The following is a 19,386-nucleotide window of genomic DNA, read 5'->3' as shown; positions in this document are numbered from 1 at the left end:
CAAAAAAAAAAAAAAAAAAAATGAGGATGTTCTATATGCACTGATATGGAACAAACACCAAGATACAGGATATTGTGAAGAAAGCAAGGTATGTGTTTGAGGAAGAGAAAAATAAATGTATATGATGTACATGTACATTATGAACTGCTTCCAGAAGTATACACAATAAATTGGTATTATTAGTTAAATATTGGGTTCCAAAAGGGAGGTAAATAGAGTGGTATAAGGGCTAGGAATAGGAGAGAAACTTTTCAATAAGAGTATTAAAGCTCTTGTGCTTTTTAAATTTTGAACAGTGAGTACATATAGCTATTCAAAATTTAATGTTAAACTTTCTACAAATAAGACTAGAGATACAGTCATAAAATAGGATACAATGATGCATACAAAAAGATACTACAAGACCAAGCAAGGCGCTCAAGGCTGTAATCTCAGCACTTCACTCTGGAAGGCTCAGGTGGGAGGATTGCTTGTGGCCAGGAGTTCAAGACCAGCCTGGGCTACATAGTAAGACTTCGTCTAAAAATAAAAATAAAAAAATTAGCCACCTGTGATGGCATGCACCAGCTACTCGGCAGGCTGAGGTGGGAGGATCTCATGAGGCCAGGAGGTCGAGGCTGCAGTAAGCTGTGATTACACCACTGCACTCCAGCCTGGGCAACAAAGCAAGATCCTGTCTCTAAAAAGCTAAAATTAAAGATTCTGCAGATCTATATTTCTTAACTCAGAAAGAGGTTCATCATATATTAATTGTGAGGTAGAGTAAAAGTAGATTTCTGAATAATCTGTATTAAGTTTAGTTTCTAATTTTAATTTAAAATACATATAAATGTTGATTGATTATAATATGCTAAAACATAAACTGGAATGTTAATGATTAGGTTTTTTCTGAGAGTGAAATTAGAGGTGATATTTATTTTCTTCTCTTTGTATACCTTCATTTTCTAATTGTTCTATCATAAGCAATCACTTAAGAATTGTAAGAAATATTTTTAAATTAAAATAAAGAATCCATCTTTCTGCTTTTTTTCTGTTTTTTATTTGTTTGTTTTGTTTTGTTTTGTTTTGATACAGGGTCTTACTCTTGCCCAGGCTGGGGTGCAATGGTACAATCATAGCTCACTGGAGCCTCTACCTCCTGGGCTCAAGCAATCATCCCACCTCAGCGTCCCCTAGTAGCTAGGACTACAGGTGCAGGTCTGACTAATTTTTCTATTTTTTGTAGAGACTGGTGTCCCTTTGTGTTGCCCAGGCTGGTCTAGAACTTCTGGGTTCAAGCAATCCTTCTGCCTCGGCCTCCCAAAGTGCTGGGGTTACAGGCGTAACCTTTTGTTCGACACAGTCCACTCCTTCCAGGGCAAGGCAGTGGCTCTGATGCCACTGCAGGACGTCATGGTGAATTCCTCATTTGGAGGGACAACATAGGGGCTGCCAGGAAACATCGCCGTGGCCAGAAGCAGAGCAAGGGAAAGAAGATTTTAAAAGGCAGAGCTGTAAACCTCAGCATAAAATAAGCAGCCAGCCTCTCATTTCAGCCACGTAAACAGTAATGTGTATTCATTAAAACTGCATTAGTTTAAGGAGTCCCCAGAGATCAGGGGCTAACGGGAGAAGGGGTAGGGGAGAGCCTGCCAAGTGCACCTGCTGTTTTCTAACACAGTGCTAACAGGCCAAAAGCAGGTTTCTGGTGCATGTCACAGCCAGAAAAGGCCACCCAGAGGGACCCCAGGCCCCCCATCCATCTTGTTAAAGGTAAACAGAGATGGAGAACACAGAAGCACCCAGGACCCCAAACATCTGGCTTGGACTGGCTTGACCCTAATGTGCTGTGCTAAAATGGTTTTGAAGGAAAATATATCCTCAAAAGCTGAGGCGCGGTGGACATCACCAGCATGGTCCACTGCAGAACTGGACTGGCCCATGAAGAGGACACTACAGGCAGGTTCCTCCCCCTTCCTCTAGAACCCAGGAATCGCCCAAATGAGTGAAATCAACCAGGTTGAAGAGCTGTGGCCAACATGTATTGAGGGCTCCCTGTTCTAAGGGCTGTGCACGTCTTAACTCATTTAAACCTCCCCACAGCCTTGTGAGGTGGGTGCTATGTCATCCTCACTTATGAGTAAGGAAAATGAGGCATAGAGACATTAAATAATATGCCCAAGATCACCCAACCAAGTGGTGGTGTCCAGACTTACAGAGAAATCTCATACCAGATCCCACAATCTTGCTCCCAACACCATTCTGCCTCTCCCAAATGCTCATGAAGCATCCAATTCAGAGTGGAGTTTCAAGGCAGTGATTTATGATGCTGTTCTAAGGATCTTCTGGGTAGCTAATGAGAAAAAGAACCACCACTGCCAAATCCACAAATGCCAATGGTGGGCTGTACTGGGTGTGTCCCATTGTGTTGATTAAGTAACTGAGGCTTAAAAGCTTAGGGATATTCCAGCTATTCAGGAAGCTGAGCCAGGAGGATCACTTGAGGTCAGGAGTTTGACATGAGCCTGGACAACATAACAAGGCCTCCTCCCTAAAATAGTAAAATAAAATAAGGATTAGCTGGGCATGGAGGCACAGGCCTGTAGTCTCAGCTATTCAGGAACTCAAGAGGCTGAAACAAGATTGCTTGAGCCTGGGAATTTGAGGCTGCAGTGAGTTATGATTGTGCCACTGCACTCCAGCCTGTGCAACACAAAAACAGCCTGCCGACCCCCCCAAACCAAAAAAAAAAAAACAGCTTGGGGATATTTCTGCATACTGGGGAGCATTCCCACCCCTACAATAGGACTGGAGAATGGCAGCCATCTCTGTCCCAAGGCAAGTGGCCCACAGGGGGCACAGCTTCAGCTAGGGAAACTCAGGGTAGTGGCAACAGCCCCTGGAGGGAGGGAACGAGCAACGTTCCCCTCTCCTTTCACAGAGCACAAAGCCAAACATCTCCTGCACAGGAATTCTGAGATGAAGGACAAAGAGGACTCAGGAGATTTTAAGAGATGCTCCAAATTTTCCCGCACTGAGCCAGAAAAGGCAGAAGAGCTTCTTTCCCCAGAAGTGGAGCAGATCCACAGCTTCATGCTTATTTTTTCCCCTCTCCTGAGATATCACCATTCAGACTCAAGCTTTCAAGGCTAGCCAGTCTGATGTTAACCATTATTGTCACATCATTCTCTTTTCCCACACTCAGAAATGACTAGCTTGGCTTTCCCACTTTTACAATGTTGGTAAGAAGGGGAAGTTGAAGTTTATAGCTCCAGGTCTGCCTTTTCACCCAATAACGGGCACCATTGAAAGCTTAGGCTTAGCTCCTCAATGATATCTATGCAGACTGCCTCCCTCACACACAGTAATGGGACTCTATGATTCCCTCCCTTGACTAAGCCTGGCTAGTCAGATTTTTCTTTTTAAGACATGGTTTGGGCCCAACAGGAAGAAGGTCAGTCTGGCTAAAGGGAAGAAAGAGAACTGGGAACTGGAAGACCATTGGGTCTCCTCATGTGTCCTCTCAGCTTCTCCTTGGCCATATTCATTGTCCTTGCCCATATTCATTGTCCTTGCCTCTGGGTATACCTGCTTTCCTGTTCCTTACCCTACATGTTGAATGGAAGATGGCCTCCCAAGGCTGCCTGGTGTCCACCTCCTTGAACTTTAGTAGCCTCCATTCTGACATCTGTGACAGAATCTTATTTGCCTGCAATCCCATAATTTGGGGAGGCCAAGGTGGGCAGATCACTTAAGCCCAGGAGTTCAAGACCAGTCTTTACAAAAAAATACAAAATTAGCCAGGCATGGTGGCACACACCTAGTAGCCCCAGCTACTCAGGAGGCTGAGGCAGCAGGACAGCTCGAGTCCAGGATTAAAGGCTGCAAGTGAGCTTTGTTTGGACCACTGCATTCCAGGCTAGGCAACAGAACGAGACTCCATATCAAAAGAAAAAAAAAAAAAAAATTAAAGACGGCCAGGTGCAGTGGCTCACACCTGTAATTCCAGTACTTTGGGAGATCAAAGTGGGCAGATCACCTGAGGTCAGGAGTTCAAGACCAGCCTGGTCAGCAGAGCGAAACCACATCTATATTAAAAATACAAAAGTTATCTGGGTGTGGTGGCACATGCCTGTAATTCCAGCTATTCGGGAGGCTGAGGCAGGGGAATTGCTGAGGTAGAGGTTGCAGTGAGCGGAGATCGCACCACTGTACTCCAGCCTGGGTGACAGAGTGAAACTCCATCTCAAAAAANAAAAAAAAAAAAAAAAGAAGAAGAAAGAAAGAAAGAAGTTAGCTAAACAGTAAAACCACAGGCAAAAAGTAACAGCAAGCAGAGCAAGCACCAGGACACGGGGCTGGCCAAGATTCAGCAGTGGAGGGGCCTCCAGGGAAGGTTCGGTTCATCAGTGTCTGTTCACCATTGATCAGGTGAAGCTGCACTGTGAGAGAAGCTTTCAAGGGCTTATAGCACAGGCAAAAGATTCTCCAACAAAGTCATTAGCAAGTATAACAATATGAGGGGAAATGCAATTAAGGGTTAAATGGAAGATTCTAAGCAAAAGATGAGCTCTGAAGAGTCCAGCTCCCTAGAGGACATAAACGGGTGATGAATCCAGGCACGATGGCTCACACCTGTAATCCCAACACTTTGGGAGGCCGAGACAGGTGGATCACCTGAGGTCAGGAGTTCAAGACTAGGCTGGCCAACATGGCGAAACTCTGTCTCTACTAAAAATACAAAAATTAGCCAGGCATGGTGGTATGCACCTGCAATCCCAGCTACTCCAGAGGCTGAATCAGGAGAATCACTTCAACCCAGGAGACGGAGGTTGCAGTGAGCTGTTATCCCACCACTGCACTCCAGCCTGGGTGACAGAGTGAGACTCCATCTCTAAACAAAACAAAACCAAAAAATGGGAGTGGTGCATATCCCAGGCAAGACAAAGAGCATCTTTGAAGAAGGATATCTCAAGTAAGACAGTTCAGAGGTCAGCGTGGCTGCACTGAGGCTCCAGGGAATGGAGGCACCACAAGCTGGAGAGATGGGTGGGAAACAGTAGATGGAGGAGGTCATGTCCAAGCAGGATTCCTACTCTTCCATCACTGCAAACCACCTTCATGATGTTTGCCGTATCCATACACAGTACAATATGATTAATCATTTTTGTTTTTGTTTTGAGATGGAGTCTCACACTGTTGCCCGGGCTAGAGTGCAATGGCATGATCTCGGCTCACTGCAGCCTCCACCTCCTGGGTTCAAGCATTTCTCCTGCCTCAGCCTCCCAGTAGCTGGGATTACTGGTGCCCATCACCACACCTGGCTAATTTTTGTATTTTTAGTAGAGATGGGGTTTCACTATGTTGGCCAGGATGGTCTCCAACTTCTGATCTCGTGATCCGCCCACCTCAGCCTCCCAAAGTGCTGAGATTACAGGCATCAGCCACTGTGCCTAGCCATTTAATAGTTTTGTTTGTTTTTTTTTTTTTAACTGACTTACTTTTCAACTTAAGGTCACTCGGGAAATGGCCTGCAAAAGTTAAACATAGAGCTCTTATAGGGCCCAGAAATTCCACTCCTAGGAAGGCATCCAAGAGAATTGAAAACATGCTTATACAAAAAATTGGTCCAGGAATCGTGGCTCACGGCTGTAATCCCAGCACTTTGGGAAACCGAGATGAGTGGATCGATTGAGCTCAGGAGTTGAAGAACAGCCTGGGCAACAAAGTGAGACCCTGTGTCTACAAAAAATAGGGGAGGGACGGTGGGGGGTGGGGAGCTGGGAAGAGACAGCAAGAGGAGAACTGCCAGATGTAGGTGATGGGGAAGAAGGCAGCAAATCACACTGCCACGTGTGTACCTATGCAACAATTTTGCATGTTCTTCACATGTACTCCAAAACCTAAAATGCAATAAAATAAATGGGGGGGAAAAAAAACCTGTCCCAGAAAGGTATTTACTAACAAGGAAGTGTATCATGAATTTCGAAGTGAAAGGAGCAAGTGACATCAGGTTTGTGATACAGATCCATTCACTTCACAGTGCCAACTATGCACCCAGCTCTGTAAACAAAATGAAACAAACCCCTACCTTCAAGAAGCTGGCGTCCCAGTGCGTGTGCAGGGAGCATGCTAAGGAAGTACAGAGGAAACTGGACGGCGTTTATGGAGGTGGCCATAGGGTAGGTGACACCACATGTTCTTCACTCTTTTCCTTTCACTCACCTCTATTTTTTGGTTTTCTGTATTGAGTGGGTGAGGAGTGTTTTGAAATAAAGGGAAAGTCCAAATCTCACAGCAAGGCACCCAAGGCACTCCTGAGTTCTGGCTCTCTGTCTCCCATCATAACCTGCACCTGTGTTAGAGCCGCACCTGGGGAGGATGCTCAAGTGGTTCCACACGCTCCACACAGGTGTCTTGCAAAAGCTGCTCATCTGCTGGAGTGGCCCTCCCCGTATTCCCTGCCTGGCGTATAAAACCCCCATTCGCCCATTAATGCACTTTCCCAAGGGAGCCTCCTTCTTCAAATCGCTCCTACCCACCTCCACCCAACTCAGCAACCATCCTGTCTCCCTCTGCAACACTGTCATTAAGGATCCCCACTGCCCCAGCTCTCACCGGTTAATCTCCAGAGGCCTTGCTCAAACCTCAGCCAGTTCCCCTCTGTGTTTTCCTCCTTCCCCCAGCTCCCAGGGATTCCACCCACTTCTCTCCTCTCTTCTATCTCACTCCCACACCTCCCTCATCTAGATGGACTTTCTCTCCCCACCCACTGCCCCAGATCTCCTGATAGACACATGTGCTTCCTGCTGCCCCCAGCAATACACCCATGGACCCTTTTACTCCTAAGGAAAAGAAGACAATAAATCGTCTTCTTTTAAATAGGTGTTAAATCACAAAACGTCTGCCACCTCAGGTTCTCAGAGTCATTGTTCCTGGATCCACGGCCAGGTCTTGTTGTCTGGAGGTGTAGTTAGCAGGGGAAGGCTAACTACAGGGGAAGGCTAATTCCCGAAGACCCAGGCAGGTCCTCGGGAATTTTGAAAGATTCTCCTGCAGAGCTCCATGGGAACCTCTGTTCCTCCCAGAGTCGACCAGTATGGTTCCACCCTTTCCCCATAGACCCCACACTCACACCAGAAATCTGGTGTTCTGGTCTCTGAGATAGACAGGCACCTCCCTTCCTGCCTCTCAGACATCTGGAGCCATTGATATTACTGAAGACAGACTCTTAGAACAAGAAAGGGCTTCACATGCATCTGCCTAATCAAGGGTCTGTTCAGGCCGGGCACAGTGGCTCACATCCGTAATCCCAATGCTTCAGGGGGCCTAGGCAAGAGGACTGCTTGAGGTCAGCAGTTTGAGACCAGCCTTGGCAACATAATGAGATCCTGTCTCTACAAAAAATAAAAAATTAGCTGGGCATGGTGATGTAGTTCCAGCTACCCCAGAGGCTGAGGCAGGAGGATCGCTTGAACCAGGAATTTGAAGCTGCAGTGAGCTATGATTACATCATGCACTGCAGCCTGGGCAACAGAGCAAGACCCTGCCTCTATTTAAAAGAAAAGGGTAGGTGTTCAATCCAGGCTTATTAAAGCAGTAAGTCTCTACTGAAGATGATTTAGCCACCCAGAGCAATGTTTGGAGACATTTTTGATTGTCACAAATCAGGGTGAAGCTGATACTGGTATCTACTGGGTAGAGACCAAGGGTGCTGCTAAACATCCAACACTACACGAGGCAGCCTCCCACAAAGACCTATTCCATCCCCAATGTCAATAATGCCGAGGCTGAGAAATCTTGCTGTAACTAGATTCCTCCCAACAGGGGATACTCACTTTCCTCCACCCCAACCCTGTCCCCAGCCAGGAAACCCACTACTCCTACAAAGAGTATTTCTGGTTTAATAAATCGTGGTTATCCTTCAGGTCGGGATCTCTATCTCTAGTCAGCTGAAACCCCCTAAAATCCTTGCTGCCTAGCTGGTGCTGGAGGCTGTCAGAAAATGAGTACAAAATCCCTCCTCCACAACTTAATATATGATAAAGGCGGCATTTCAATTCTGTGGGAAGCGATGGATTATTCAATAAATGGTATTGGGACAACTGGCTGGCCATCTGGTAAAAAATAAAGCTAGATCCTCACCTCCCTCCTAAAACCAAAATAAATTCCAGATGGATTAAAGATTTAAATGCAAAAAAAAAGAAGTTAAAGTAGTAAAAGAAAATATGGGAGAACTGCTCTATAATCTCATTGAGTAAGAGGCCTTTCTAAGCAAGACACAAAATGTAGAATATGCAGAAGAAAAGACTCATAAATTGACTACTGAGGATTTTTTTAACGTCTACAGAGCTTTAAAAATCCATAATAAATCAATTTTTTCAAACTTAAATGCCAATTTTATATATTATTACATTATATATATAACATATGCGAGGCTAAGAGACATGTTCTTTCACAAACAAAAACCTGTTAAAAATCAATAAGAAAGTGGAAAAAAAATAGGCAAAAAAGAAGAAGCTGTCACAGAAAAAGAAATAGAGCTTTCAAACATAAAAATGTTCTCATAAGCAAAGAAATGCAAATCAAGATGATAGCAAGATACTAGTTTTTCACTGATCAGATTGGCAAAATGAAAAATTTTGATAATATTCTATGTTGGTAAGGAGATGGGAACAAGCTGTCTGTAGGAAGTGTGAACAGATCCTCTACAGAAAGCAATTCAGCAACATCAATCCACACTTGAAAGCACATACCCTCTGTCCACGTAATTCCATTGCCACACCTATCCTTGCACGTTCTCAAACCCGCAGAGGTAAACATATATGGGAATGCTCATTACCGTATTGTTTATAATAGCTAAAGATTCTCAACAGCACCAATGTCAATCATCAGGGGACTGGTTAAATACATTATCATGCATCATAAAAGGGAATGCTAGGAAACCTTTAGAGGAGTATGAGGCAGCTCTATGTATCAATCCCCATGAGACATTATTAAAATGAAAAACTACATATGAAACAATACTATATTTCCACTTATGTGAAGAAAAATGGGGTGGGTGCAAACTATCACTCATTCAACCAATATTTATTAAGCACCTACAATGTCGTAAGCACTGTTCTAGGTGCTGGGAATTCTATCAGGAGTAAGTGTACCAAGATGTCCATAGGTTGCACACGCAGGAAACTGGTTTTAGGAGAGGCTCTGGAGTTGTCAGATTTAGCAAATAAAACTACAGAATGCCCAGTTAAACCTCAATGACATATAAAAAATATATAGTATTTTAGGATAAATTGTTGCCATGCAATATTTGGGACATACTTATACTAAAAAGGTATTCCTTGTTTACCCAAAATGCAGACTGAACCAGGCATCCTGTTAACTGGGCAACCTACTCTAGGGGTGAGGAGCGAAGTTGGGGAATTAAGCATCTACCATAGGAGAGAGATGTCCTCTTCAAGCTACTTTGTGTTGGAATGCATTGTACTGTTTGCCATTATAGCCAGGAGGATGCATGACTTGTGTTATTATTTATTTAACGACACGAATGAGTAAGAAGAGAGAAGAAATTCCACAGACATAAGGCCCAACTCAGTGCAAGCTGCAAAGTGCATTCCTGGCCAGCTCAGCCCTCAGAGTCAGCCTGGCAGCCCCACGGCTGCATTCCAGGGCCGGCTGCTTCTCTAAATGGAAGCATTTGATCCCACACTCTAGCAGCAAGTCAGCAAGCAAGATTCTGAGCTGTGCTGTTTTATTATTATTATTATTATGAAAACAACAGGACCAATGCAAAGAAAGAAATGTAGAAAACAGTGAAGAGAAGAAACACTAGGCATGCTAAAAGCTGGCCTTTTCCATGACAATACGGAGAAACAAAACATCGGATTTCTTAGACTGGTTTTAAGGATCTCTTGGGCCTCTCAGATCATCTCCATCTGTCCTTGCCTCTTTCTTAGGGGAGATTTTTACCACACAAAGAGGGAAAGCGCCTTTTATGTAAAAATTCCCCAACTTTCAAATCCCAAATATTTTGAGTACTAGCAACAACTGACATGTATGAAGCACTGAAGTACTTACTATATGTCAGGCACTCTTCTAAGTGCTTTTTTTGTTTTGTTTTTGATTTTGTTTTTGTTTTTGTTTAGAGATGGAGTCTGGCTCTGTCACCTTGGCTGGAGTGCAGTGGTGTGATCTCAGCTCACTACAACCTTCACCTCCTGGGTTCAAGTGATTCTCATGTCTCGGCTTCCCAAGTAGCTGGGATCACAGGTGCCCACCACCACCCCTGGCTAATTTTTGTATTTTTAGTAAAGATGGGGTTTTGCCATATTGACCAGGCTCGTCTCAAACTCCTGGTCTTAAGCAATCTACCCGCCTCAGCCTCCCAAAGTGCTGGGATTACAGACGTGAGCCACCATGCCCGGCTTCTTCTAAGTGTTTTAGTCAATATTAGCGTATTTAATTCCTTCAACAACCCCATGAGACAGACACTATTATTATCCCTCTTGTGCATATGTGGAAAAAGTGAGGCACAGAGTGGATTGACAATTGGCAGAAATCACACAGCTGGAATGTAGGAAACCTGGGATTTGAGCTCAAGTAGTCCCACCCCACAGCCCATCCCCTTAACTGCAGGCCAGGTTCATCCTGGGTACCCTTGGTGAAAAAGGTGGACACACCCCCTGCCCTCATGGCCTTTATAGCTCATGAGGGAATCTAACCATTCACAAGGAAATAGACAAGCTAATAGCCTCATTGGTGTTCTAGGGCAGACACAAATGAGGACTTGAAACAGACCACATATTCGTGTAGTCAACAAATATTTAATAAGGGCCTATGGTGTGCCCAGCACTGTTGCAGGCACCAGAGGATGCTGCAGTGAACAAAACAGAGATCTTTGACCTCATGAGGTTTACCATCCTAATCAATATCCGGAAGGAACTTGAGACAGGATGTCAGCAAGAGCCTGTCAAAGGAGGAGACATTTAAGCTGAGACTAACAAATGAGAGCTCCCCATGTGATGAGAAAAAAAGTATTCCAGGCAGTGGGAACCACTTGCTGCAAAGACTCTGGGTGGAAAGAGTTCCAGTTTCTCCTATCCCCAAGAATAATTCCACCGCTGCTTTCACCCCCAGCATTCTCTTCTTCCCCATCCAAAACCCACAGTTAAAAGCTTATTTTAATACTCTCTTCCCTCCCAGCTATCTGAAAGATCTAGGGTAGAAATCATTTACTTTCTCATATTTCCAAGGCATGTGCTTGCTAATTAATCCAAGTATTATTTATTGTGACTTCAAAATGAAGGCATTTCTGATTGCTCATGCTCTGATCAAGCTCTGAGAATCTTTGCTGCTATTATGAGGGAAATGATACAGCAATACGTACAGAGCAGACCTGTCTCCATACATTTTGAAAAAACTAGGACAGAAACCAGGAGAATCTCTATCACTCCCACACACACACGTGGGTGCACGCACACACACACACTTAAGTTCCCTTCTGGATCCTGCTCACAAAAGCTTGGGGCCATGTATTTTTGTCCTGAGCAAGACAACAAAAGCACACCTTCACCAGGGCTCTGAGTCAGGGGACAGTTTAGAAATAACATAAGTAGGCCAGGCACGGTGGCTTACACCTGTAATTTTAGAACTTGGGGAGGCTGAGGCAGGAGGACTCCTGAGGCCAGGAGTTTGAGACCAGCCATGCGACATAGCAAGACTTTGTCTCTACAGAAAAAGAAAAAAAGAAAAGAAAACACTAAATAATTAGCTGGGCATGATGGCTTATGCCTGTAGTCTCAGCTACTCAAGAAGCTGAGGTGGGAGGATGGCTTGAGCCCAGTAGTTCAAGGTTGCAGTGAGCTATGATTGTGCCACTGCACTCCTGCCTGAGTGACAGAGTGAGACTCTATCTCAAAAAAAGGAAGGAATGAAGGAAGGAACAAAGGGAAGGAAGGAAGGAAGGAAGGAAGGAAGGAAGGAAGGAAGGAAGGAAGGAAGGAGGGAGGGAAGGAAGGAGGGAAGGAAAGAAGGAGAGAGAGAGGGAGACAGGGAGGGAGGGAGGGAAGGAGGGAGGGAGGGAGGGAGGTAAAACTTTGAGCTCAGTTCCTGAATACATCAAGAGATGACAACTACTATCATTACCATGCAGATAATAATGGTGAGGGGTGAGAACCTGGAGCCAGACAACTTAGGTTTCAAATACTAGCTAGAGTCTAGCTGAGCCTCAGCTTCCCCAACTGTAAAATGGGGACTGCTATAACAGTGTTTATTCCTCAAAGGATGCTGAAAGGGTCAAATAAGTAACCGCAGGAAAATGGTTTAGAATAGAGATCGGCACAGAATAAGTATTATACTATCTTAATTGTTAACCTCTACTACTACCACTACTATTATTACCATTTTGTGATGATGATGATGATAATCCAAATTGAAGTCACTAATGAATTCTGAAAAGATTTCGTATTACCCTACAAAATGGTAGGGGCAAAGGCATCACGGTTGCAGAAGATGTTAGCGTTAGGGGTAAACTAGATAAGGGGTATACAGTGGAACTCTCTGTAAACATTTTGCAACTATTCTAAAAATCTGAAATTATTCCAAAAATTCAAAGGTTATTTTTTGTAAAGGCAGGGGCAAATATTTTTTCATTGTCTTCTTCAGTCTTCTCCCTTAAAAGGAGAAAAATCCAAGTTTCAGAAAAAACATAGCCTTGTTCACACAGATGAGAGTCCCACTCCACCTTACACACCACCCAGGTTCCCCCAAGCTGCCCTATGTCTGCTGGGTGAGGCTGCTTATCAACTGGCTTTGAGTTCAAATCAAGTCTCTTCCTGGAGGTAAAAATTCCAACAGACCCAGACCTACATTTGCCATCAAGTTTTCTCTTTTTGTTTTCAGCGAATATTTTTTCAATGCCTACTGTGTACCAGGTACCATTCCAGTAGCTGGGAAACCATAATGAACAAGGCACACACACTCAACCACAGTGTCTGTCTACACCAGCTCTGAAATGTTTGCATCAGCTCTGAGACTTACAGTATGTATTCGCAAGGCCAAACTGACTTTTGTGGCCTCCAATGCTGGGGAATGGACATTGTAAGGTGTCTTCTTAACCAATTGAATCTTTGGGATCTCAGAGAAAATGCTGCCACATGCCAGTTCACAGGAGAGACTTCAGAGAGGAGAGCCTCACAGTCTCAGACATGCTGCAACTCCCAGGAAACCTGATCAGGCTGGTTGCTGGGCAGGCCTGGCAAAAATTAACCCAACTTCCCATTTCATTCCTACTTGGCATTCCAGAGAGATGGGCAGGAGAAATCTGCCTTGTCTGTCTTTAAAAGAAGACATTTCTCCCACGGCTTCCTCCTCTCTGAATTCCCTCATCTATCCATCTACTCTCGCTCCCCTTCCGCTCTCAAAGCTGTTTCCTGCCGATAAAAACACCCCACAACTTCCAGTCTGTGTAGTGAGATTGCAGCCAGCAGGCTCTAAATGCCGACATACTCCCAATCAAGCAGCAGGCGCCCCCGTTGAGTTAACGATTTTTTTTTAAGCAAGAGAACCCATGCTGTCTACTTACCCCTAGGATACAGCCCATTGGGAGAGGGGGTGGGTGTGATCAATCATAAAGGCCTGGCTGCAGAGAGAGAGGCTCTTGCTGTATGAACTATGGGCAATTTGCAAAGATTATATATCAAACCCTCACATGCTCAGAGCCCCAGAATAACAGACAGAATTCATATTTTTCAAACCATCCTTGACAGTTGCATTTTGATTAGAAGAAAATTAATCTTGTAGATTAGAGAGAGCTGTTCCAATGTAGGGGGAGAGATGGGGGTGACTCTATCAGCTCAGGATCCCCACGGGGGAAGGGAGGGTCAAGAAGGACTAGAAATAGGTCATATGATGAATGCACGGTCCACAGGATCAGACACCACTGCAGAAATCTCTAGCCCAATTTAAAATGCGCATGCCATCTTAACCTAGAAATTCCTCTTGCAGAATTCTGGATTACAGACGTACTTGTACATGTGTGTCCACAGTTAGGTACAAGGAGATCCCACTGCAGCACTGTTTGTTATGCCAAAGACTGGAAATAACCTATGCCCATCAAGAGAAGACCGTATGGGACATCCATATTTAAAAAAAAAAAAAAAAACCCTGTGCAGCTGTTAAAATGAATGAAGCTGCTCTATATGTGCTGATATGAAAATATCTCTAAGACACATCATCACATAGAAAAAAAAAGGCAACAAGCAAAAGAATGTGTGTGAGGTGCTACTAAGGGTATAAGATTTATATGCGGAATGTCTCTCTACTAATATATGAGAGACTAGTGACAGTAGTACTCCTCCAGAGAGGGGAGCTGAAGACTTGAGGACAGGAGTGGAGTGGGGAGATTCTTTATTCACTGTATACGTTGTTGTACCTGTAGGATTTCAAACTTTGCATCGTATATTCAAAAACAAATTATTTTAATTGATAATAGAGATAATAGAGAGCTAAAAATACCTAGGAAAAGAAGATAAAGGTCTTATCCATCTATATTCACATATCCATGCACACACACGGACAAACACAATGCCCTGTACACAATGATAATTGCGTAAGAATTGATATCTCTCAGCTTTATGGAAGTGGTATGTTATAAGCAGTTAGATCAAGATTTCTCAACCATGGCACACTGGACATTTTGGACTGGCCAATTCTTTGCTGTGAATCTGCCTTGTATATTTTGTTTAGTGGCATCCCTAGCCTCTACCCATTCGATTCCAGTAGCAACCCCCACTGCCCCAAGATGTGACAAACAAAATGTCTCCAGACATTGCCAAATACCACCTGGAGGCAAAATCACTTGAGTTAAATTATGGGTCCTAAAGAGTAATAACTGTCTTCCTTATTTCCTTCTGTCTCCATAACTGACTGTAATCTCAGCACTTTGGGAGACAGAGACAGGAGAATCACTTGAGGCCAGGAGTTCAAGACCAGCCTGAGCAACATAACAAAATCTTATCTCTACAAAAAAAAAAAATCGTTTAAAATTTGCTGGGCATGGTGACACATGCCTGTAGTCACAGCTCCTTAGAAGGCTGAGATGGGAGGATCGCCTGAGCCCAGGATTTTGAGTACAGTGAGCCATGGTCACACCACTGCACTCCATCTTAGGTGACAACCACACACACACACACACACACACACATACGGGTGGGTGGTTCTCGTGGATAAATAATTACAAATGAACAAAAGTAATTTACAAAGCTTATTTCAAATGTATATAAATGCACAGTTAGGTACAAGGGCTTTCTGAAAGTTAAGCGGGCGCTTCCACCATTCTGTTTATTCTGGTAAGTTACTATTTGACATTTTTAACAGGGAAATGCCCCTGACCCTCAGCAGAGAGATCTGGGGGAGATGTCTTCCCAAGAGTTAAAGAACACGGAATGTACTGGTCTTACAATGGATATGGAATGGAATGTTCTGTTTCCCCTAAACTGTCCTTGATCATTATTACCTTGACCTTCCACACCCTCTGTGAGGCCAACCAATGTTGCAAATGCCAATAGCTGATCCCAATGTGCCTGCCGCCCGAAGGCCAAGCTGTGGCTGACATCTCTGCCCCTTTTCCTGTGGGAGCAGAGGGAGAAGCACTTGTTTCACGTTTGGCCATGCTGAATGGCAGACTTCCAAGAGTTCTACTTCTGCAGAAACTCCAAGAGTGACCTCAATGTAGAAATCATCAACAGGGTCCAAGACAAGCTCTGAGACGCAAAATGAACTTTTTCTCACCCAATACCATTCATAAAAATAACAGTCACAACTCCTATCTCCTAAACACTTCCTATGGTCCAGGCATAGACCTAAAGATTTCCCAGGCATTACTTCATTGGAGCCTCAAAACAACATGATCATTATCACCCCATTTTACAGATGCACGGACCAAGGTGCATGGAAGTTAGACAACTTGATCAAAACTACATAGTTAAGGATTGCACAGTTACTGACAAACAGGTGGTTCTCCTTCAGCAGTAGCTGCTATTGTTACCTGTATTATTATTTCATTATGGATTTTTACCTCCCTGGATGTGGCCATGCCCCTTCCTATCCCAGGGACTTCACACTGGCTGTGCCCTCCACCTGGGATGCTTTTCTGCCAATCTTCACCTAATTTATGTTTAAACTTCACTTCGTCAAGAAAGAGTTCTCTGGCCCTCAAAATAAGACCAATCATCTTGATACACATGTTCACCCACCCCATTCTTCCCACTTGTAGCACTTATCATAACTGTAATTGTATTACTGCCTGTGTAATTATTTGCTTGTCTGACTCCCCACTAAATGGCAAGCTCTATGAGGGGAGGACTGTCTAATTCACTGGCCACTGGATGAGAACCTAGTACAGTGCTTAGCATGCAACAGACACTCAATTAAATATTAGATAGGGTCAGATGCAGTGGTTCATGCCTGTAATCCCAGCACTTTGGGAGGCCAAGGCAGGTGGATCACTTGAGGTCAGGCGTTTGAGACCAGCCTGGCCAACATGGTGAAACCCTGTCTCCACCAAAAATACAAAAATTAGCAGGGCATGGTGGCACATGCCTGTAATCCGAGCTACTCAGGAAGCTGAGGCAGAAGAATCATTTGAACCTAGGAAGCAGAAGTTGCAGCAAGCCAAGATCACGCCATTGCACCCCAGCCTGGACAACAGAGAAAGACTCTATCTCAAAAAATAAATAAATAAGAATAAATACTAGGCAGATACATGGATGGATGGATGGATGGATAGATGGATGGATGGATGGATGGATGGATGGATGGAAGGGAGGGAAAGAAAAGAGCAGAAGAAAGGGCAAGTGATTGAACAAATGATTTAACTTTAAAGGTATATACAGTGTTAAGAGATCAAATAATCTAGTCTTCTCCACATTTCACAGCTGAAGACAGTAAGGTTCTTGGAGGTAAAAGTCAAATCAGACAGAATCCAGTGTCAGAACTTAGTCAGTTGCAGATAACTGGTCAGTTCCAGGAACTGGAGGGCATAAGCTGCCAGGCAACAGCTAGATAAACAAACAAGGTGCCTAAGAGAACCCACCAACAGGTGACAGCTGCCTTTGGTTAGGGCTCCAGCCACTACGATGTATGCATTAAAATTCACCCCAAATACCTGTTTCCCAGACTTATAAAATTGATCTGATTACCCCTTCACAAAGTCTGAAAAAGAAAAAAAATAATAATTCTTTCACATATCAGCGAGCTGTAGTGTTTATATTCAAAATGCCCTTGCAAACCTACAGGAAACACTGTTCTTGTGTATCATGTCACAGCACGAAGTCCCCACTTCCTTCAGGGGAAAGAATAAAGCCATCTGGCAGGAGTTGCTCTCAGTTCTTTCCCACTGCCTCCCTCCCTGCTCAGAGTGCTGCAGAACACAGCACGTGTGCCTTCCCCATGCCCCTGGTCCATCCCACTCCATCAGAAGCACCAGCTTTATTCTCATGGGTCCTCCATCCCATGTACACAACTAGTCTCCACTCTCCAGGAGGTGCTTGTATTATTTATGTGATCAACACCTGGCATAGGGTGTGGCACACAGTAGGCACTCAATGAGTGTTTATTGGATAGGATGAATGGATAGATGGATGAGTAGGTGAGTGGATGGATGGGTGGGTGGATGGATGGATGGATGGATGGATGAATGGACAGATGGATGGACAGCCTTCAGGCTGACCTTCAGAGGCATTTTCCAATCCTTCATTTGGTTTCACCTATAAAAGATTAACAACACTTGTGTGTATTCCTTTAATTCAAAAGCTAATTGCTGAGTATTTAAAAAGAATTTCTACAAAAACATTAGGATAATGCTCTTTCCCCTCTCAAGCCCTTTGCGTATGCTAGTCCTTCTGCCTGGAATGCCTTTCTTCCTTCCACTCTTCACAGAGCTAATGCCACTTCTTAAGGTGCTAGTATAAATGTCACCTTCACAAAAAGCATCCCCTCATTAAACTTCCTAAATAGATACTCACACACATGCTCACTGCTCTCTCCTTGAGACCCTTACTGGTTTCCCCTATATCTGTTTTAATTTGCCATCTATTTTTGTGTCTCTCATCTTCTAAATGTAGATTCAATGAAGACACAGGTCAGGACTACATCAAATACGTTTCTCTCAGACCCTAGCACAGTGTCTGCATAAAGTATGTGTTCAATAAATATTTGTTTATTAAATTAATAAATAAATCAATTAATTCAATAAGAGTGAAATGGGTCCAAAAAACATAAAAGGTGAGTAATGAAATAAGTTTGAGAGTCACATCTTTAAAAAAAGTCTTGAATTGCATGAACTAACGTGTATCAGTAGCAATTCATGGGAAATCAAATATATTTAAATGTTTCATAAATTCTGGTTCTAAAATCTTCAAAGGCAGGAAAGTGGATTGGGAAAGAAAGAAGTAAACACTTGCCAAATGCTGTGCCTTGCAAAAAAATGTGAATGGATTGAATTATCCCATTAAAGGACAAAGATTCATAATTTAGAGAAAAATAGAATTCAAATATATATGGTTCACATGAGACTTGCTGAAAATAAAATGATCCAAAATGAAAATGAAAAAGTGGGAAAAGCTGCCATGACCAGAAATATTAATTATCAGACAAATAAAATGTAAAGCATAAAAATATTACACAGGACAAAGATGAATATTTTGTGTCAATAACAACAACACAACAAATAGCAATGTGTGTTCCATGTGCCTGGCACTATAATAAGCACTTAACATTCATTATATGATTTAATTTAAGTATCAAAAATAAGCAACACTGGCATTATTATTATGACAAGATTTTAGGAGAATCTAAAACTGGTTCATCTTTTGGTAGGCAGCAGAGAAGAATCTGAACTCAGGTCTAACTTCACAATAAGACTGGAGAATCATGAAACTCTGACTCCTATAACATAAAAATACACTCAAAATACACAAACAAAATTTGTTTAAAAAATGCAAAAAGGTGTTGAAAAATCACTATCATAGTAGGAGAAGAGCATACTATCCACTTTTTGACAAATTAGTAGATATAATTAAAAGTACATAAGGGCATTTAGCTTAAGAAACTAGGAAGACTGATAAAACTAATAAATAATTAAAAGTAGAAATTAATGCATCTGGAAACAGAAAAAAAATTGAATTGAAGGATAAATTTAAGCGGTAGCTGTCTGAGGGGAAAAATAAAACAGTGACACTCTGGCAAAGCTCATAAGAAAATTTCAAAAAATAAAAATAGAAACTCAGGAAGAATAAGAGAATTGCAGATGGCAAGGCAATTCTTCACATCATTACAAGATAACATATATAGTTTTATGCTAATAAATTAGAGATTCAATTAAATGATTATTCTTTTTTTTTTTTT

General features: G+C 43.1%; 1 protein-coding gene across 4 annotated transcripts in view; it reads right to left on the bottom strand.

Annotated features, from left to right (window-relative positions):
- PRKCB (protein kinase C beta) overlaps positions 1-19,386 on the bottom strand; it is a 388,392-nt gene that overhangs the window by 309,886 nt on the left and 59,120 nt on the right. Inside the window, exon 3 of one of the 4 annotated variants that reach the window (XM_037740591.1) lies at positions 9,159-9,168. The exons of the other annotated variants lie outside the window; for them this stretch is intronic. Within the exon in view, the coding sequence (XP_037596519.1) occupies positions 9,159-9,168 (10 nt within the window). The remainder of the gene's footprint in view (positions 1-9,158; positions 9,169-19,386) is intronic. 4 annotated transcript variants of the gene reach the window in all.

Source organism: Cebus imitator, unplaced genomic scaffold (assembly GCF_001604975.1).
Source record: "Cebus imitator isolate Cc_AM_T3 unplaced genomic scaffold, Cebus_imitator-1.0 Scaffold85, whole genome shotgun sequence".
NCBI lineage: Eukaryota > Metazoa > Chordata > Mammalia > Primates > Cebidae > Cebus > Cebus imitator.
The sequence above is the reverse complement of the archived record's forward strand: the minus strand, read 5'-3'. Positions and strand labels throughout refer to the sequence as shown.